The sequence below is a fragment of the Psammomys obesus genome, unplaced genomic scaffold, assembly GCF_907164565.1.
Source record: "Psammomys obesus unplaced genomic scaffold, mPsaObe1.curated_primary_1811, whole genome shotgun sequence".
Classification (NCBI taxonomy): Eukaryota; Metazoa; Chordata; class Mammalia; order Rodentia; family Muridae; genus Psammomys; species Psammomys obesus.
The window spans coordinates 24405228-24426919 of NW_026593286.1; the positions used below are offsets into that span (position 1 = coordinate 24405228).

At 39.3% G+C, this 21692-nt stretch overlaps 1 protein-coding gene across 9 annotated transcripts in view; it reads left to right on the plus strand.

Moving 5' to 3' along the window:
• Positions 1 to 2048: 2048 nt before the first annotated feature.
• Positions 2049 to 21692, plus strand: part of Kansl1l (KAT8 regulatory NSL complex subunit 1 like) — an 81860-nt gene continuing 62216 nt past the window's right edge. For 5 of the 9 annotated variants that reach the window (XM_055616759.1, XM_055616760.1, XM_055616753.1 and 2 more), the window contains exons 1-2: positions 2049 to 2207; positions 18700 to 19819. In XM_055616759.1, the coding sequence (XP_055472734.1) occupies positions 18729 to 19819 (1091 nt within the window). In that variant the 5' untranslated portion in view covers positions 2049 to 2207; positions 18700 to 18728. The other 4 variants (XM_055616754.1, XM_055616757.1, XM_055616755.1 and 1 more) reach the window with 4 other exon arrangements.

Consider the following 21692-nt stretch of genomic DNA (forward strand, 5'->3'; position numbering starts at 1 on the left):
ACATGATGGTTTCGTGGATTGGAATTTCTATGTAAGGGTTACACAGTCTGGCAGACTGAGACTAGTTAGCTACAAGATACAAAAATTACCCTGGGTATTGGAAAACAACCTACTTCCTGTCATGTTTGGTAGACAAATTACATAATACATTTAAAAACTTGTTATGGATGTCTGTATTTTGCAAAGCTTACTAAATGTTGCAAAGACAGGTACCCTGTTTACTGCTCTATCTCCTTTATATAAATCTCACCACAAAATATGCCCTCAGTACATATTTGCTTGACTTTTACAAGGATTTTTTGCTTTGGTGACAAACTTCATCGGAGCAAACTACAACTCAAGTAATACTATGGCTCTGCCATTACCTCAGCTTTAGATTTGCATTCCTTGTCACTCATTAGTATTTGGGACTGAACCCAGGGCCTCCCTCCCCCATGCTGGGCAAGTGCTCTTTCTTGTCATTCATGATTGAACAGTGTAGTTGAGGGGTTGTTTTCTACTCCAATAGTCTGATGCATATGATCTCCACTTCAGCATACTATTTCCTGAGTTACTGATGCCCTCCTGTCCTGCATGCAGCCTTTAAAAGAATGCCCACTTGAATCTGGGTTCTTACAACTGCTCTAACACCTCTGGCTGCTCAAACTGCTCCTACTTCCACCAAGCGATTTTGTTTTTGTTTTTAAACAGAGTCTCAGTAGGTAGCTATGGCTGTCCTGGAACTCACCATGTAGTCCAGGCTGGGATTAAAGGCGTGAGCCATCAATCCAGACCCTACCACATTCTTCATTTAAGTATTTTACTCATTCTGTTTCTGTACTCAGGAGCTATGACAGCCCTTTACATATGACAAATACCCAGCAGCTATTTAATTTCTCCTACAGCACACCGTTAGCCCATGATTTATAATCCAATGGAGGCAAATCTGTTTTCTGAAATGTCACCCTTGACCCATGTCGAGCAGTTATTGTTCTGAGTAATTTTTATAACTATTCTCCCCACTGAAGGCAGTTTATCATAAAAAAAATTTCAGCTATGTACTGATGTAGTAGAAAGACAAGGAGCAGTTGGTTTTTCAATTCCGGTAATGTCTAAGTATTGCTTCCTTATGACTTCAATTCTTCACACTTCTGCCAAGGCCCGACCGTGTAATCCCTTCCAAATGAATAAGGTAGGAACGATAATGTAAAATTCTAGCGCCTTCTACTTCCTGAAGCATTCCGGTGAAGATCTGCTTAGCAAAGCGTCTAATCTATTATCTAAGGGGCTATATTTAGGTTATCGGTTGGTGTTTTTTTTTTTTTTTTTTTTTTTCCCCTTAAGCATCAAGTTCAAGCCTGGGGAAATGCCCGGGTGCGGCTAAAGGCGGTGCAGCTGCGAGCTGGGCCAGGTGCAAGCCCCTCAGAGCTGTTTTCCGTCTCTAGTCAACCGTTTCCATATAAAATCCCGCCGGTCTGCGCTCCGGCAGGGAGTTAGCTGCAGCGCTCCTCAATCACAAACCAACTCCAACGCATGCAAGGCGGGTCTGGCACCCTTTCCAAGGTCCGTCGGGGTATCACCCGGGATCTGAGCCGCCGGGACCGACACGAGCAAACGCTCCGAGGGTCCCAGTGCCTCGGCAGCAGCGGGACGGTCCCGACGCCAAGGCGCGCCGGAGAGCAGCGAGGGACACGCAGCCCCGAGGTATCTTCCGGTCGCAGACCTCGAGCAACCGCAGCGCGGAGGCGGGAGGGAGCCCGGCAGGGCGGCCGGCGCCGGGGTGGAGGGAGCGCGGAGCGGCAAACGGGGCGGAACGCACCCGGGGCCGGCAGGGTTCGGCCGTCGCGCTCGGGCCGCCTTCAGAACGCTCCCAGCGGCTTCCGCAGGCCCCGCCCCCGCCGGGGTTTCCCCGCCGCCCGTCTCATTTGCATGGCGCGACCCTCCCCCGCTGCCATTGGCCAGCGCCGGGCCCCGCCCTCCCCCGCTCCGCCCCCGTCCGCGGCCAGGGTTCCGTCCCCCGAGCGCCCGGAGCGGCGGGCAGCGGGCGGACTGTTAAACCGCGGCGGCGGCGGCGTCAGCCGGGGCGGGAGCGGGGCGCGCTCTGGAGACGAGGCGGCGGCGCCCCGGGTGGGGGGAGGCGGGCGGACAGCTAGAGACCGCCTGCGGCGGCCCCCACCCCGGCCGGGCCCAAGGTGCGGCGGCGGAGGGCAGCCAGGGCGCCCCAGCAGGCGAGTGGCCGGCGTCGCAGCGGCGGGCAGAGGGGGGTGGGTCTCCTCGGCGGGGGACGGCGGCGGCGGCGGCGGCGCGGGGCGGGCGGAGCGGAGAAGACCGCCGGGTGGACTCGCGGGCTCGGCGTCCGCCGGGCGGTCCCCTTGCACCCCGACTCCTCCCGGCCGTTGGACTCCGGGCCCCCGGCACAGGACCGTGCTTCGGGGCAGGGGTCGGACCGCAGCCAAATTTAAACGGCTAAACCTAACAGCCTTGGCGGACGCGGCGGGGAGGGGAGGGCGGGGCCGGGGGCGGGCCGGGACGCCGGTCACGTGACGGCGGGGCGGGGCTTGGCAGGCCTCCCTTTTGTTTTGGCCGGCGCGTGCGCAGAAGGCAGAACGCGTCTTCCTCCCCCTCGGGTCTGGGGAGCAGCCGCGCGTTTGCGGCGGGGGTTTCGGGGAGCCGTCGGGGACGGCGGCGACGTGGACGTGTTGCTCCCTGGGGGGGGGGGGGGGGGGGGGGGGGGGCCCCGCAACCGGGGGGGGGGGGGGGGGGGGGGGGGGCCCCCCCGGGCCGGGGCCCCCCCCCCCCCCCCCAGCTCTGACTGGTTTACCTTCGGGTCCCCGGGAAGGCCCTTGAGTCCCGACTCGACGGGACGGGCTCGTCAGCCACGTTAACTCCCCCCCCCCCCCCGAACCGCGCCTGAGCGCGGCCAGCAGAACGGGCAGGGCTTGGGGGCGGGAGAAGCCGCTCTAAAAATACTGCGACGGCGGAGCGGGAGGGCGCGCAGGTGCGGGGCGCGGATTGCTGAAGCGGCTCGGTGCCGGCGGTGGTTGATTCCCGCGGTTTCCCGAGAGCCGGCCGTCTCCTTGGCCAGTCGCGGCCTCGCCGACACGTCTGTTTCCTCCAGTAAGCTGTTTCGTAACGTGGTCCCTGCCCCAAAAGAGTGTAACGAGGATCACGTGCCCCGAGTTAGCGACCGTAAGTCTCCGCGTAAGGCGGTGGTGTAGCAGGACGTCAGGCCCCCCCCCCCCCCCCAAAAGACAGAGCCAGCTCATTTTAGGCCGTGAAACAACCTTTGCTTTTCGCCAGATCTGTTGCACTTTTTTGTTTCTGGGCGTGTAACCCAGCTGGCTTCGGAACTCGCTGTGTAGTCCAGGTCCCTGTAGAGCTGACTCGAGGAGCGTGTGCCGCCTCCTCTAACTTTTGCTGTTAACTTTTCACCGTTTGAAAGATTAATGTCAAGGTCGGCTCTCGCTGCTTCATGGTATCGATCCGCAGAGATTATCAGTATTTCCCTCTTGCAGCCTTTATAGGATAATTTTCTTAAATATGAAACTCTTATTTAATCTTGGCCAGTACTGTCACAGACAAGATCTTGGTAATAGGTGTCTTTTCAAATAACAGCTGCTAAGTTTTTTCACAAATTATTAAATTGCCTGGGAAACTGTATTTCTGTTTTTTTTTTTTTTTCAATCAGCTATGTGTCATTTTCCTTAAACTAAGGATCATACATTTTTCAGTTAATTTTAAAGCAGAAACAAATATACCTTGAAAAATAATTTTAATAGCTGTTTAACATTACATATAAGAGTATATTTTAAGTTTTTCCTATTGGCAGATGTTTGGGATTTTTCTAATGTTTTGTGTAAGTTTTATTACAGAAGTCTTTAAAAATAATATAATCCTCCTTCCCCTTTAGATATGTAGGAGAGGAGTTACTGGGTCCAAGTTGTGTTTTATATATATGTATATATATATATGTATGTGTGTGTATATGTATATATATATATATATATGTATATGTAGGTATATATATATATATCCTTTCATGACCTTCCCAACTTTGAGAGTGTGGTATTAATTTACTCATAGAGGTATGACTGTCTCTTGTCATATCTTTGTTCATCACTCAGTGTTGACTTTATGTGGAAAGCCTTGTTGTAATTTGCATTCTGTTCCCATTCCCCCACCTTCCACAGACAAGTATGTGGCATCTATTGGGTTTCCTAACTTACTGTTAGGGCCTGGAGAGAAAGCTGTTTCATGTTTACATGCAGTGTATCAAATAGTGAATGCAAAATGAAGACTAGCCAGTTGGCTGCTAATGTTTTTTTTTTTTAAACCTGTGAGAAGTCAAGAAATTGTCTTTCCCTTTTTTGTCTTAAGAATACATAGTTGATAATACAGTAACTGACTGAGTACTTATTCCTCAGGGCTAGGTCTCACTGAGCTTATTAGTTTTCTGTTAAATGTCCTGGTAACTTCCCATTGTCTTAAGCATAGAGTAGCCAAAATCTTCTCTTTTTTTCTGCTTATATCATTACTTACACAGTTTCACAGTTTACTTTTCCAAGGAGCTAATGTGAAATTTTCATTCTGATCATTCTAATTTCTCTCACAGGCTCTGTGTTAGAGAAATAAGATGGATAGTGTCTAATGTTCTTTGCTTTATTTCCAGTTGTTGTTGGCAGCCCCCTTGTTACTGCCTATGGCACCTTTTACCACCCTTTAGACTATCATGTAAACCTTATGAACCGTAGGCCATTCTTACAGTTTTCATGATGTCTTTCATGGTTTTGGATATTTCTTGTTCATTTCCCTTTAAGTCTGTCGTTATTTTATTAGGTGTCAGTTGAAGAAGAGGAAAGCTGCTTCCTTTAGGTCTAGAATTGTATTTAAGGTTGGAGTTTATCAGATTGTTACAGCAAAAAATGAGGCTACTTTGTGCAAATGACTGGGAAATTAGCAACCAGTTTATGACTGATGTGTGTTATGTCTTTCATCTGTTCTTAAAGTCTTTACTTCATTAGAGTACTGTAATAGAAAAATCATACAAAATAACTCATATAATCTTTCATATTTTTGTTCAGTATGTTATATTTAGAGAAAGAAGTTACATAATTTTCTAACCCCCACTCCCCCCGCTTTCTCTTAAATGTACTAAATGGACATTTCACAGAATTTTGTTTCTTTTGTAGTCAAGAAAGATAAAAACAAAAACATGCTAGTAAAAATGATATTATATTTGCCAGTTGATAGTGTGTAATGAAAATTGAAGGTTAAAGTGGAAATTTTCTTTTCTTTTAAAGACAAGCTGTCACTATGAAACCTGAGTCAGCCTGGAAGTCACACTGTAGTTAGCTTTTTTTTTTTTTTTCTCTTTCATGTTGGGATTTTCATGTTCCTTAGCCACAATGGAAACTTTTAACACTAAATGTTAGTTATGTATTTAAAAAAAAACACTTATTTCTATATTGATGCAAAAATTCAGCTATTTATAACATTGAAAAGTTGTTAAATTTTTAAATCGTTCATGAACTTTCCAATGTTTCAGGTTATTTTTCAGCTGTATAATACCCATAATTGTTAAGTATGTTTTTAGTAGTTTAAAAAAACAAAACAAAAAACCCACACAACCCCAAGTTGTCATGGTAGTAAGTCATTAATCAGTGTTGAGCTGGGTGGCATTAAATTGCCAAAATGACTAGACTAGGAAAACGTGTGGTAATGCACTTTGAAGTGTAAATTTCTGCATCCAAATTTATATACACAGGAAAAACTTCATTTGTATTCTTATGAGTCACACACTTACAGTGGAACAGTAACAATTCTCCAAGTATGAGCTGTTTGATCTGTTATGTGGCCACCCAAGTGGCTTTATCTCTAATTAAATTCCTTTAGTCTTCAAAGAGAATTCCTTTTTAGGCATAGTTTTCAAAGTGGAAGAAGCTCTTGCTTATAAACACAGACTACAAAGTTGCTGAGCTAGCCATATTCAGCTCATGCCAATTACTGCAGCGTTTCAGTACGAACTGAGGCTTCTCCTAAAAGAATGCATAAAGAAATCTGGAAATAGGCTATATTAATTTCTGTTTTGTTTTGTTTTGTTTTGTTTTGTTTTTTTTTTTGATACGTTAAAATATTTTAAAAAATAATGTGTATGTCTGATTGCCGGTGCGGGTGTGGGTTTGTGTATGTGAGTGCAGTGCCTGGGGAGGCCAGAAGAGGGTGGTGGGTCTCTTGGACATGGATCTACAGGTGGCCTTGGGTTGAATTCAGGTCCTCTGCACTGGCAGTGTGTGCTCTTAACTTCTGAGCCAGCTCTGCAGCATCTAGTTCCTACGTCCGTGGGATACAGATTCAACCAAGATGAGCTCATTCTCTTTAGTGTTTTATATTTTTTTAATGTATTTTGCCTTTATAAGAACAAATTAAAATTTTTGAATTTTCTCATATTTTTAGTAATGTTTCAAAGCCCAACGTGGGCCAGTGAGATGGCTCATTTGGTACAGGTGTTTGCCACTGGTGATCTGAGCTGGATCCCTGAAACCCACATAGTGGAAGGAAAGAACCACCCACTTCTACTAATTGTCTTCTGACCTCCACCCTAGCAACTCCGTGCCCCCAACTAAACATGTAAAGACAAAAAGAGAGTATCCCACATTTCGTTACCTACTTTTCTGTATTAGCGTCATGTGGGCTAGCTTCATAAAATATTTAAGTCATGTATGTGAAAATAAGACTTGGCTTTCAAATGCTATTGGTAGTTTTTTATTTTTATAGGTGAATGTGTGTCCTTTACTATATGCTTAAGAAAATGGGGTTTATCAAAATTACAATTAAAAGTAAGCTTAGTGTTCAGGAGTAAAACTGGAGAGGCTATTTTTCAAATATAATATGGAATGTTTGTCTGCATTCTAGAATATTGAACATAACAAAAATCTGAAGTAACATAAGGAGTAGGAAATCAGATTTTAAAATTCATTTTTCAGGAGGAACACTGATTACCTAAATTATCAAATTCAAGTATGAAGGTAGCAAGACTAGATCATATTTATTAATTTTCTTCAGGAAATGTCAAAAATCATTTGAAATATGTAAGTTATTTATTAACTTGTAAAGATCTGATTACTAAGTATCTAAACCAACTCAATAGTAATGGTCTTGGCAGTTATCCCACTATGTAAATGCAGGTTTTGAAAGGTAACTGCTTTTGCTGTGTTTCATGATCTCTAGAGGAATAGATTACATTTAGTTAATGCTAGACTCATAAATATGAATGAATGTGCTATAGATCTTAAAAGTACAATTTAAACAGCTAATAAAAACATCCTGGGGACAAGGCAAAACCTTCCATTTGTAATGGTACAATTTCAGAATAAGTGAACTCTTAATTCTCAGTGAATGCCCTTTGGATTAAATTTTAGACTTAAATTTTAGAATTTGTGATACAGATTTAACAGTATAATACAGTTCATTGTTCTTGATGGATTAATTTGGTTTTATAATAATGAAATTAGAATACACTAAAAGAAGGAAAAAAGTGACTATGTTCTAAGTTTTTCTCATCCTATGGAAAGTCTCTTGCGACTTTCTGTGTCTTGTAAGAATAGTATATGTTTGGATCTGGGTTGTTTGTTGAAAGGTTATTTACTTGACAGATTATTTATAATGGTTTTCTGATAAACTTTCTTAATGCTACTAATAAAACCATAAAATTTCTATCTGCCAAGATACTAATGAATTTTATAAGTGTAAGCCAAAGTGTAAACTGAAAGATTCGTCATGAAAATGAAATATAATTGTTTTTTGGTTAATCAAGAACTCTTGCCCTACAGAGAACCAGGGCCATGTAACTGTGCTCTTTTGAAGACTACAGATGGTTTTTAAGCTCGTAGTATTCACTAAAAAATCCTATTAGCTTGATATTTTGCTGTGTGTCTTTGACAAGAAAAAGTTTATTTTTCCAAAACAATTTTTCCCCTTTGATGTCTTTACACTAAACTTTTTAAGAAAGTGCTTCATTATTCTTGAGTATCTAGGGTGTACTCAAAATAAATAACCTTTACCAGTGGTGGTGGCGTCTGGAATCATAGAACACCATGTTTTTGTAGTTAGAAAGACAGTTTTAGATTTACCTAGGACTAAGTCTTCAAGCCCTGTTATGTGTGTAGTTACAGACTGATCAGCATGCTTTTTAGAAAATTGTTGGACTACTTTAGTGCCCTAAAATATACATATATTTGGTTAAGATAAATTTGTGGACCAAAATTTTGTAGTGAATGGTTGATTCCTGGTATTTAATGAATAATGTCATATGTTGCACTATTTAGTACAGTAATCCTTTGCCACACAAGCTTGAGCATTGAGGCTCTTGTTACATTAAGACTGTAACTCCGAAGAAACTCTGAAGTTTTGAACTTTTGCTACACAGGTTATATATAACCAATCTCGTTAATAAATTTTTATTAAATAAAAAAATTGGGTAGTAGCGGTTCACACCCTTAATCCCAGCACTCAGGAGGCAAAGGCAGGAAAGATCATTGTGAGTTCCAGGTCAGCCTGGTCTATGGACCGATTTTCAGGAAAGCCAGGGCTACACAGAGAAACCCTGTCTTAAAAAAATTGGGGTGGGGTGAGGGGAAGCAGGTTGATACAGAAGGACTACAAATTTGAGTCCATTCAGTGCTCCCTGCAAGAACCGGTCTCGAAAAATCAAGGGCTGGTAGTATAGCTAAGTTGTGGAGAACTTTCCTAGTACAAGTGAGACCGAGTTTATAGCCTGTACCACAATCACATGCAAGTGTGATAAGACATTTTAGTACATGTTTTAAATACATTATTTGTTGTGAACATTCTATTATGTAGTAGATAACAATTTCACATAATACTTCTACATAGTGTTTAATTTATTAAGGGACACAAATTATATGAATTGATTTGACATTTATTCTGTTTGGCTTTCCCTGAGATTCCTGAATGTGTGGTTTGGTGTCTGATATAAATTGTGGAGATTATTAGTCAGATTTATTACTTCTTAGTTTCTTTTCTCTTATTATTCCCACTGTATATATTTTGTCTTTCTGTAGGTATCCCACAGTGTTACACAATGGGATTTTTGTTCTGCTGGTTTCTTTGCTTTTTATTTTTTTTTCTTCAGTCTGCTTTTTCAAGTTGGAACTTTCTCTTGACATATCTTTTATATTCAGAGCTTTGTTCAGCCACGTCACAGGTACTAATTAGTCCATTGAAGGCAGCTTTGTTTTGTTTACGTACTTGTATGTTGTGGGTGCTTGTGTGCAGCATGCACTAGCATGCGAGCTCTGAGAAGCAGGTGGAGGCAAGAGGACAATTTGCAGGCGTTAGTGCTCTCATTTCACCAGGGGGTCCTGGGGTATTGAACTCAGGCCTTCAGGCTTTGCGGCAAGCACCTTTCCCTGCTGAGCTATCTCTTACGCTCTAATACTGTTTTTGATTTGTACGGTTTCTTTTTGGTTCTTTGTTGGGACTTGCATTAATTTACTTGTATTACTTACCTGTCTGTTGTGTGTTGTCCCCCATCCCTGCTCCCGATTAGCAGTCTGCTGGTTATTAATTATGGTTGTTTTAAATTCCTTATCTGGTAGTCCCATATTTTACAACTATATTATTTTTCCTCTTAGAGTGCCTCATAAGCTTTTAAACTGAAAGTTGGATATGAGGTACTGTATAAAATGAACTCTAATAAAATGTTTACTAAGATGTCAGACATTTAATACAATGATACCGAATAGTCTGGTGGTTAGGTCTGTGTTTTAGTGATTCTGTGCCTTGGAGATTTGAAAGGATGGGAAGAAAGGATTGGTCTTTGGTAGTTTCCCTTCTGTAAGGTGGAAGGCTAGAACAGACCGGTGTATTTTTATAGTTAACTACACTCAACCAAAACAAAACCCAGAGACTTTTCAACAGATTTCTTAGACAGTAATATCCCTTGTAATGTTTCCTGTTTTCGTTTGACATAGTGATATACCCGTTTTAAAACTTAGTTGTCTTGACTGTACTCCTAATTTTTGTTGTTTCTTATTGATGACACTTCATTCTCCTTTGAGCGCCTTTCCTCTCTCGTAGCTTGCTCCCTTTCACATAGCTATTACTAACCTCCCTAGTCTTGGTCCTGGCTCCTTTCCCTTGTTTTTATCCTCTCCCTAGGTAAACTCCTGTTCCTTGGCTTTAAATACTATTTATATGCCATGACTTCTCCAAGTACTGTCTCTAATTATGACCTCTCACTTGAACTCTAGACTTGTTTGGCTGACTCCATTTGGGTGGCTGATGGCTAGTGTGCCCCAAAGAGTACTTGAGAAAGAAGGAAAGAAAAAACAAACTGGTTCCCACGTCTGTCTTGCTTCAAAAATATTACCACTGACAATGCGTTTGCTGAAGCTAGAAGACCAAGGGTCATTTTTGTTTCCTTTTCTTTTTGTTTTTCCTTTTAAGCAATGCAAAATATTGATCATAAAAGTTTTGTTGACTCCACCTTGAAACATATTTAAATTGAATTTTCCTCATTCTTATTAATAAATATCTCACTAGCCCAAAGCAACCATTTTGGCTTGCAATGACTCACTAACTGCCTCTTTGGTTCCTCTGCATTCTAAGTTTTTCTATAGGACAGCCAGAGTGAGTAAGCTTGCTTGCTTGCTCACTTGCTCAAATGACTACTTCAGTTTAGGTATATTTACTACTCTGGACTTATTTTCTATTCTTTCTTTTGTCTATATGTTCTAGACAAAGTGGCTGTTTTTTTTTTTTTTTTTTTTTTTTCCTCCTCACAAGAACACCAAATTTATTCTTGTCCAAAGCTTTATGTTATCTTTTCTTGAGTGGAAGGCATGCATCCTAGATTCTTACTGGCTTGTTATTGTTTGATATCTTAGCACAGATATCATCAAGAGAGAAGCCTTGAGAGGCCCACCTTCATCCACACATCCCAATTTACCCTGGTGGTGCCAATAGAAACATGCTTTATTCTTTAGCTGTCATAAACACTTACAAAACCTTTAATCACTTGATATTGTATATACTCATTGTCTTAGTTACTTTTATAGTGCTGTGATAAGACACCACGACTAAGGCAACTTATAAAGAAAGCTTCAGTTCTAGAGCATTTGAGTCTGTGACCTTCATGGCGAGATCGTGTCGGCAGACAGTGGAGCAGTAGCTGAGAGTTTGCATCCCAGACCACAGCACAAGACAGAGACACTGGGGATACAGTGGGCTTTTGAAACCTCAAAGCTTGTCGCTAGTGGCATACCTCCAACAAGGCCACACCTCCTAATCCTTCCTAAAAAGTTCCACTAACTGGTGACCTAGATACGTTCAAATCAACACCCTTACTTTATGGCTGCCTTTCACATGAATGTATTTTTTTTTAAAGTTCTTTACTTTTTAAAATAACTTCTTCCCCCACCCTCCTTCCTTTCTTCTCCCTCTAGCATATCCCTCTAAGTGTGCACTTTGTGAGGGTAGAATTCCTGTCATACTCGCTGCATCTTTCTAGTGTTTAGGATTGTATCAGAAATGTTTACCTATGGAAGTTTTAAATGAATTGCTGAATTTTAGATTGAATATCTGTTAAGTGGAGATGAAGACTCAACCCCTACCCAAGGGAAACAGTTATTTTATTATTCATTTGACTGTTTTCAGCCTTTAAAAAAGCAAATTGATTTATGTCCAAAATTTGTGCATTTTAATTTTATTTTTTAAAAAAATTACAGTTTTCTAGCTATGATTCATAAGCATTCGATGTGAAAAAGGTGTGTGGTGTGGCTAGTCGTTATATTCTCAGTGAAAAACACATGGCTTTATTTGTAGTTAGTTTCTTACTGGCTTTCTAAAGTTGTCTCGAAAGCGTAGTATACACATTAAGTTCTATGAAATAGCTGTGATTATATTGAACTAAAGGAAGAACTTGAGGTAAATTTATGCAATTGTTTATTGTGTGCTTTTAAAATTATAAGTTTTTGTGTGTTTTGCCATTAGTAATCTATTTTGTATGTTAATGAAGTATATTTAAGTAAGAATAAATTAATTAAAACCTGTATAGTGGTTGGAGACATCATTCAAAATTAACATGAATGACTGAAAACTCAGTGATTAAAGACTACTGTTTTAAATATTCATTCTTTTGGCTGGGTTTGGTGACACCTGTTTAATCCTAGAATTTAGAAGGCAGAAACAGACATTTCTCTAAATTTGAGGCTAGCTTAGTCAACTGACAGAGTTCCAGGCCAATCAAGACTACATAGTGAAATTGTATCTCCCAAAAATAAAAATAAAACAAAATCAAAAGGTTTTTGTATTTATTATTTAATTTTGGGAAAGTTCAATTATTCAAATTTTTATTATGAATATTTTGGTGTCATATCTTTAAGAAAAATCTTCAAGTAATAAAATATTTCAAAAGTTTTCTTCCTCCTTTCCCTCCTAGATGTTTTAGGAGTTTTAGCTTTTACATGTAGGCCCATGACTCATTTTGATGGATCCGGCCATTTTCAGACATGGTATGAGGTATCATCGAGACGCATTTTTCTTCTACGCTGAATTGGTCTCTTTCCAACATGCTGCCTGTGTGTGGCAGCATGTTTCTGACCTCTTTTCTTCCTGTTTTTCTGTACACTTATCCTTGGCCAGTACAGCACTCTCCTTAACCAAATGTCAGTACACAGTGTGAGTCCTTCAAGTTTGTTCTTTTTCAGAATTATTTTTGGCTATTTTAGTTCTTTTGACTGTAAATCATTTTAGTCAGCTTGTCAGTGTCAATAGAAATTCTTCCAAAATTTGGTTGAAATTATGTTTAATCACACAAGTCATTTTGAGGAGAGTAAGCTCATACCAGTGTTCAGTAGTCTCTCCCAAGAGACTACATTTATGTAAGTCATCTGGATATTCTTTGTGTTTTTATGTTTGTCAGTGTATTGAACATGGACATTTTGTCAAATTTGTTTTGTTGTTACTGGAAGTGGAACCCAGGGCCTTGTATATACCATCCTTTACCATGGAGCTATGCTAATATTGCTGTGTACTTTGGGAGGCATTATTAGAGTTGTTCTTTGGGGAGGTGTATTAGTCAAGAGTTCTCTAGAGGAATGGAACAATAGACTGAAAAAATACAGAATTTATTAGAGTGGTGTACAGGCTGTGGTCTGGCTATTTGAACAACTATCTCCCAGTGGAAAGGCCAAGAATGTAAATAGTTGTTCAATCCATAAGGTTGAATGTCTCAGCTAGTGTTCTTTCTGTGTTGGGATCAGGATGAAGTAGGTTCTTATACTAGCAAAGGAATGCCTCAGCAACAGCAGGAAAGATGAACTTTCCAGCCAGAACAAGGGCAAGCAGGCAAAAAGCAAAATCTCCCTTCTTCCATCCTTTTATATTGGCTACAACCAGAAGGCATGGCCCCTATTTAGGCTGGGTCTTCCCGCCTCAAATCAAGAAAATCCTTCACAGGTGTGCCCAGGTGCTTGGGTTTTAATTGACTGCAGGTGTAGTCAAGTTGACAACCAAGATTAGCCATCACAGGAAATATCAGAGTTACTGTTTTAAAATTTTCTATGTCTAGTCTGGCTTCCCACATCTGTGATTATAAAATACAAATGGTTTAATATTTTGACTGTCTGTAACCTGACAAAATGCTTGTTAGGATAAATGGATAAATGTTCTAGGAGGACTTTTTTTTTTTTAACATTCCTTGGGATTTTCTATGTAGAAATCATATGATGTGTTAATAGAGGGATTTATTTTCTAATCTGTTTGCCTTTCTTTTCTTGCTTACTTAGTAGATTCTCTAGTATGACACTAAACATAAATGATGAGAATATTTTGCTTCATTAGGGCAAGAGAATTCTTCCTGCACTGTCAGTTCTGATATAAACAATAGGATTTTGTGATTTTTGCTGGTTTAAGGAATTTTTTTTCCTAAATTTCATGAGTTCTTTTTTTTTTTCTTATAAATGGATTTTTACATTTTGTGAAATGCTTTTACAGTATGAGATCCCATTAAAAAATTTTTTTTTGATATGCTGAATTTCAGTGATTGATTTAAAAAAAAATGGTGAACCTCTCCTGAATTCACGAAGTAAGCCATACTTGGTTGGGTCACATTATCCCATTTTTATGTTGCTGTAACTGAACATCACTGTTAAAATAGTAATTAACTAGATATTTTTGCTAGTCAAAGCTACATGAATCCTGTGTTTTGATGCCCTGTGATGGTTGTAGTAGTGTGTCCATGTAATCCCTGTATTTAGGCTGGAGACACAGCCTAAATAAGGGAGGCAGGCCTGTCAGGGATTCAAGGCAAGGCTTTGCCACACAGAGATGAACTGCTAGTTCATGATCCCTTGTAACAAACACATAACAAGTACATTGCCCAAGAAGCATTCTAGTGTTGGGAGTTTAAAACATAGACTAAAACTTGCCCTTAAGGACTAGAGAGATGGCCTAGTGGTTAAAAGCATTCACTGTTTTTCCAGAGGACCCAGGTTCAATTCCCAGCACCCACAGGGCAGCTGACACATCCTCTTCTGCCTTCCAGAGGCACTCTACATACCTGGTACACAGGCGTACATGCAGGCAGAGCCCCATACACATAACAAGAATCTGAAAAAGAAAAACCAAAAACCTGCCCTTAAGCTGTGTTCCTTCCCAGAATATAAAAATGTCGAATAGTACTAGTGCTGTGTGGAGAACAATAAAGCGGTCCCAGAGAGAAGGACCAAAGCTCTTTTAAATATATTGGTCAGGGTAGGGGTTTAATGGGGTGACCGTAGCTCAGAAATATGAATGGAAAGGGTCAGCATCTTATCAGAGCTGTTTTCATATTTTCAAAATAACAAGTACTGTCACTTGTCAGCTTTCAAGACTTTTTTAACACAAAGCCCAGTGTCCCTAGAGTGTATTAATCTGTGGAGGAAACTGTAGAAGATAAAATAGGCATAGACCTTATAATGTAGAAGTTATAGGCCATGAAAATGGAAACTCTAGGTTTTGTTCTCGATGCAGGGTAAGCTACTCATTTAGGCAGCGGGTGTTTACAGAGTATCCGCCTGGCCACATTGTTCTAACAGTTACAAAAGTGGCAGCCTACAAGTCACTAGAGTTTGTAAGAGCTGGTAATATAATAATGTGTACCTTACATCATACAAAAGTAGGCAAAGTGGTATTTTAAGAGTTATTTTTCAGTTGGTAATTATGAAAGCAATTATATATGATATGTGTATAAAATTTAAATGATTGAAATAAATCTACTTACATGTTTTATTGAAGTCATAACGAATACAAATCAACCTTTTTATTTAAAAGAGATAATATTTTCATGAGTTTCTTTTGATTACACATTACAGAGACTTATTTCTGCTTCAGTATATATATATATTTTTTTAAATAAGGATACATTTGGGGATAGTGCACAGAAGAACCTTCTAGAAATTTTAAGTAGGGGTTGTGATGTGGCTCTGCTTTCCGTTCCAGAGACTACAATCTAAAAGTCTTCATGGCAAATGTAGTTATAAGATGTAATTATAATCTCAAACATAAAATAACTTCAGAAGGTAGATCTGTTGATGGGTAACAAACCCCCTCTAGTTATCTAATACATCCTTTTAAATTCCTTGTCTTGGCACGAGGTCTCTCATGAGCTCTAATCAGGTTAGCAGGTGCTGTGGTCATCTCCAGGCTTGGCTGGGGAAGAAGCTGCTTCCCAGATCACTCACAAGCTACTCATGGGGCGACATCTCTTTGCCATATAGTCATTCCAGCCCACAGACCAGCAGTTAGCTTCTTTACTAAGGGGAAAGGCAAAAGATGGAAGCTTCAGTCTCTTCCTTAATCTCAGAAGTCATAGTCTATTATTTCTGCTGGCTTGACACTACTCAGTTTAGTTCATACTCAAGAGAAGTTATTATACATATCTGAACACCAGTAGATGGTATTATTAATAATAATAACTATTATTATTATTATTATTATTATTAGGAAAGTTTAGTATAAAAGAGATCTCACAAGGTTCTCTATATATTTTCATTCTCTACCATAAATGGTCCTTAGCCATTTTAATCTTTGCATTGATTGTCTATTCTTACTCTGTTTTTAAAAATATGTCCTTACTCTGCTTATTTGTAGTTTTCCCACGTCTTTTTCCAGGACTCTTTTGCCTCATGATATTTTACTTATGACCTCTGCTGCAAGCCACTTTGATTATATCCATAGCATCTTTTTTAAATGTTTGAGAGAAATGTGGATGGGGTAAGCGATAGAAATGCTGTTGTGGGTCTTTCTAGATTACAACATTTATGTCAGTTAATCAAATTGTCATTTAAATCCTGGGGGAATTTTTTTTGCCCTAATATTTTTTTAAACTTTCTTCTGTATGTGTGTTTGGATGTCACACATGTGTGTACTCTCTGAGCCCAGAGGAAGGGCTTCATATCCTCTGGAGCTGGAGTTAAAGGCAGTTGTGTCTCTCCCAGTGTGGGTGCTGGGAACACAAAACAGGCTCCTCTGTGAGAGCCAGTGCTCGTAACCACTGAGCCATCTCACCGTCACCTCCCTCATGCTCTAATTATTTTTTTTATTTTTATTAAAAGCTAAGTGAATTGCAAAAAAAAAAAAAAATCTCGTTTATTCATTTGTCCTTTAAAATTTGGGATGAATGAGTTTATTTAGAATTCATTGCTTAGTTACACAAAAGTGTGTTAATTTTGGGATAATTCAAATTTGAAGGCAGAATATAAATTCATTTTACCTTGAGACATTCTAACGTATATATGTGTCTACACAAACTGTGTGCATATACAGACATCTATATTTTTATCATGTAGTTAACCATTAACATTTGTTCAATTTGCATTTGTTCTTTTTTTCCTAAGTCTTAAAATTTATAATGAAAATTCTCTTAAATTATGACTCTTACTTCTCTCTCATGGAACTTGATGCAACAACCACTGTTGCATCAGGTACAGTAGGTGTTTTTAGTTTGTCTTTTATTAAGTGTAAGCATGGGCATCCATATGTAGGATATGCTTTTATGTTTGGGTTATATGATATAAAACTAATATGTGTGTATATACCTACTTTTTTTCTTCTTCCCATTAAAGTCTCTGATTCTCTTAATTTTGCTATATTATTTGATTGTGTTTGTTTTTTCTTCTTTTGTTTTGTCTTATATCTAAGTTGTTTTGGATTAATGTTTTGCCATTATAAGCATTGGTCATATACCTGTGACAAACATATTTTCAATTTTATGTACAAATTACTCAACCAATTTGTAGACTCGGTAGATGTGAGAAAATTTGCTCTTCATAAGTGTTATTTCAGACTTGAATAATTTTTTTTTGTCAGTTTGGTGTTTGGAAACTTGGGACCTTTGCTCTGCTGACACACATTTTTTACTGCTGTGATCAAGTGTATGTAAATGGCCATTTAGACACTGTCACCGGAGTGTCTTGTTACTGTGTCTCTTACTGATTCGAAGGGCTTCTTTATATATCCTGGTGTTAATGTTATTCTTTATGTGTTACTTGGCTACTTGGCTATTTGCTCTTAACCCTCTGCTTTTTTTTTTTAATCAAAGAGATCTTTTACACCTTTTCTTCTTGATAATTTTTGCTAGTTTTGGGGAAAATAAAAATGAAGGAAGTACAATTAAAGCTAGCATCTGGGTACATATAATATTAGAGGGTTTCATGTGTGTTGAAAAAAATTATGTCATATAATAGTTCCAGTGTATTAAGTATCATTAAAAACTTAAAATAGTTAATGATGTAATATTTTCCACTGAGTATGCTGTTGGTAAAACTTAGTGTTACTACATTGCCATTTTCTATATGTCAGAATGTAGTGGCTTCATTCATTTCTTTTGAAAGTTGTTTAACTTTGGAATTAATCTTTACTGGTCATTAGGCATGGCTTTCACTACTTACTAGGTAGGAGGACTACGTTCCACGATGATAATAAATGCATATTTGTGAGAATGGAAAATATTATAGAGACATTTCAGGAAAAATACATGTCTCAGATCAGGCGGTTTCTCACTGCCATATTATTTTTTAACAACCATGAACTCATATGTTTTGTGTTCACTTAGGTGTACTTATTAACAGATTGTGTAGCATATTTTACTTGTAGTTACTACTGTTCAGTTTGAAAAAAATAAATTCCAAATGGAACTTCATTTTAGAAAAACTTACTTTGTTTCATAAAGATAAATGTTTTTGCAGTTGTGAGATTGAATCACATTTTCAAGTGCGATTAAGAGACTGAAAGTGTTAGTTCTTCAGTAAACACTGTCAGTGACATGACTGTGAAATGTGCTTGCACCCACATGGGTTATGAAACCCTTACAGTGGCAGTAAACAAATGCATTTTTTGCTTGTTTTAGTGCTGCTACAGATGGAACCCAGGATCTCACATGTGCCACACAAGTATTATTCCACTGAGCATATCCCCAGTCTAGTCATTTGCAACGTTAATTGGAATTGTGACTGTTAGGCTCACAGTCAGAGTGAAGAATTACAGATTATTCATTGTTGGGGTAGTGTGGGAAGTTGAGAGATAAAGGAAATCTTTGGTGCCTTGCTCATTTTAATCAGAAACATCAAAAAATAAAAGTTGCCTTTGACAAAAGTGTAAGCATCAAGCTTTTTTCCTAGACATTTGATCATGTATTTTTTTTTTTTTATATAATTTTAGGCTTCCAGTAATTATCTTCAGGAATCGCCATGACCCCAGCTCTGAAGGAGGCAACAACAAAGGGTATCTGCTTTTCATCTTTGCCAAGTACCATGGAATCTGACAAGATGCTGTGCATGGAAAATCCAAGAACTGTAGATGAAAAGCTTAAGGGAGGAGACACTTTCTCTCAGATGCTGGGATTCCCGACTCCTGAACCTACTCTAAATACTAATTTTGTGAATTTAAAACATTTTGCCTCCCCCCAGGCTTCAAAACATTTTCAGACCGTTCTTTTAATGAGTTCTAATTCAACACTAAGTAAGTATAATGAGAATTATAACCAAAAGAAAGTAATGGAGTCCAACTGCTGTAAGCTGAAAAATGTACTGTATAATGGCAGCAGCGTTCAGCTCAGTGAGGTCTGCCATTCTCATTCTGAGAATGAGTTCATCAAAAAGGAACTCTCAGATACCACAAGCCAGTGCATGAAAGACATACAAATTGTTTTGGATTCAAATCTCACCAAAGATGCCAATGTAGATAAAATACATCTGCAAAACTGTAAATGGTACCAAAAGAATGCACTCTTGGATAAATTCACCGACACAAAGATTAAAAAGGGCTTATTGCAATGTACTCAAAAGAAAATCGGACCTAGTCATTCCGATGTGCCTATTAGTTCCTCAGCTGCTGAAAAAGAGGAGGAAGTGAATGCTCGTTTACTTCACTGTGTGAGTAAGCAGAAACTCTTACTTAGCCAGGCTAGAAGAACTCAGAAGCACTTGCAGATGCTCCTGGCGAAGCATGTTGTTAAGCACTATGGCCAACAGATGAGATTTTCTATGAAACATCAGCTGCCCACAATGAAGATCTTTCATGAACCCACAACAGTTTTGGGTAATAGTTTACTTGAGCACACTGAAATTAAACCAGATGTCAACATACTGGCTTCAGAGAATAAATTATGGGATGATACAAACAATGGCTTTTCTCAATGTACAGCTGCAGAAATCCAAAGATTTGCACTGTCTGCTACAGGGCTGTTGTCTCATGTCGAAGAGGGTCTGGATTCTGATGCCACCGATAGCAGCTCAGATGACGAGTTGGATGAATATACCATTAGGAAAAATGTGGCAGTGTAAGTGTAAAATTACTAGAGTTTTTTTTTTTTTTCTGTTCTGCGTACAGTAGCACTTACCCTGGTTTCAAGATACGTTATAAGAAATTGGGTTTTCTAAAATCTTACTGCTGTGGTCTTTAAGTTATAAAATACTGGTGAATTTTTTAAGAAATGTTTTCTTTTTTTCCATATAAAAAGTTTGATCATATTCTTCTTCCCCCAATACCTCCCAGATCTTCCCCACCTCCTTATTAAGCATCTTTGTTTCACAGAGGAAACAACAAAAATGAAAAAGGAAAAACAAAACAAAACAAAACAAAAATTATCAAAATAACATAAAAAGCGTGTGTGTCTGTGTGTCTGTGTGTGTGTACATGCATGGGGCCTTCCCTTGGAGTGTGGTTGGTAGACTCAGTAACACTTTGTTGGAGAAAACAGATTTTCTGTTTTCCAGCAGCTATCAATCAATTGCAAATAGCTCCTTGGTTAGTGGTAGGACTTTGTATCTGCTTGCCCTTCTCAGTGCCGGGACTTTAATCTGTGTAGTTTTGTGGGTGCTGTCACAGTCTCTGTGAGTTGCACGTGGAAGATGCTGTTTCCTAGAGTCATCCACCACAGTCTTTCTGCCTTCTCTTCCACATAGATCTTTGAGCCTTAAGGGAAGGGCTCTAATAAAGACATGCCACACAAGGCTGAGTGCTCCAGAGTCTTTCACTGTTTGCCTATTGTTCTGTTCATTGGTTAAAATCTACTGCAAGAAGAAGCTTCTCTATGGAGGTTTGAGTGATGATCTGCTCTATGGGTATAGCAGTATGTCATTAGGAGTCATTTTTATTACTGTGTTCCTTTATTAGAATGATAGCAGGTTTCCCCCTAGAACTATGGCCTATCTAGTCTCAGGTTCTTGGCCACTTTAACAATATCATGTATATGCCCTCTCATGGAGTGGGCCTTAATCCAATAAAATAGTTTATGGTTACTTGCATAACAGTGATGCCATTTATGCACCAGGATATTTTGCAGATTTGTTGTGTGTAGCAAGGTTTGTAGCTGGGTGAAACTGCTACTTTTCTTCTCCAGTAGCATGCAAAGTACCTTCTAGCACCATGCAACAGTAAGTGGGGGTGAAGCTTCAAGTTGTACACCAGCTTGATTTCTGCAAGTTTGATGATATAATAAAGCTGTGTCTTCAGCAACAATCCCTTACCAGCAGGTAATGTCATTAGGAGTCATTTTATTGCTATGTTCCTTTAACAGAATGGAAGCAGGTTATGGAGGGTAGCCAACAGCTTCAGCAATAGCCTGTAATGTTTTATTGGGAAGGGGTTTTGAGGGCCCCTTTGGCCATTGATTCAAAAGATGTAATCGATTCCTGGCACCCGAGGTTTTACTTGGTGGTATGTCTAGTTGTGACATTATCTCTCATTATATGTTGACTCCATTTAAATTCCTTTCATATATGTATATTAGGAAGCTTCTCCAGCAGGTTTCCATATGGCTTTTCAAAAGGCATTTACTGTGGTCTCTCTTCATATCTTGCCTTTCCCTACCCCTCTTCTTCTTCACAATTTAATCCTATTCTGGTTTCTGTTTTATTCCTTTATAACACTATACTCTACTTCTTATTAGTTGGAAGATCTCCTCTTCCCTAGTACCTCACTAGCTACTTAACTTCTGTTTATTCATGTTGAAACACACAGATCTAAAACTTAAAAGCTAACATCCAGATATAAGAGAAAACATGAAATATTTGTCTTTTTGTCTTGGTTTAACTCAGTCAGGATCGTTTCAGCTGCATCCATTTGTCTGAAAATTTCATATTTTTTTCTTAAAAAGTGAATAATATTCTATTGTATGAATGCACCACATTTTCATTACCCATTCATCACTT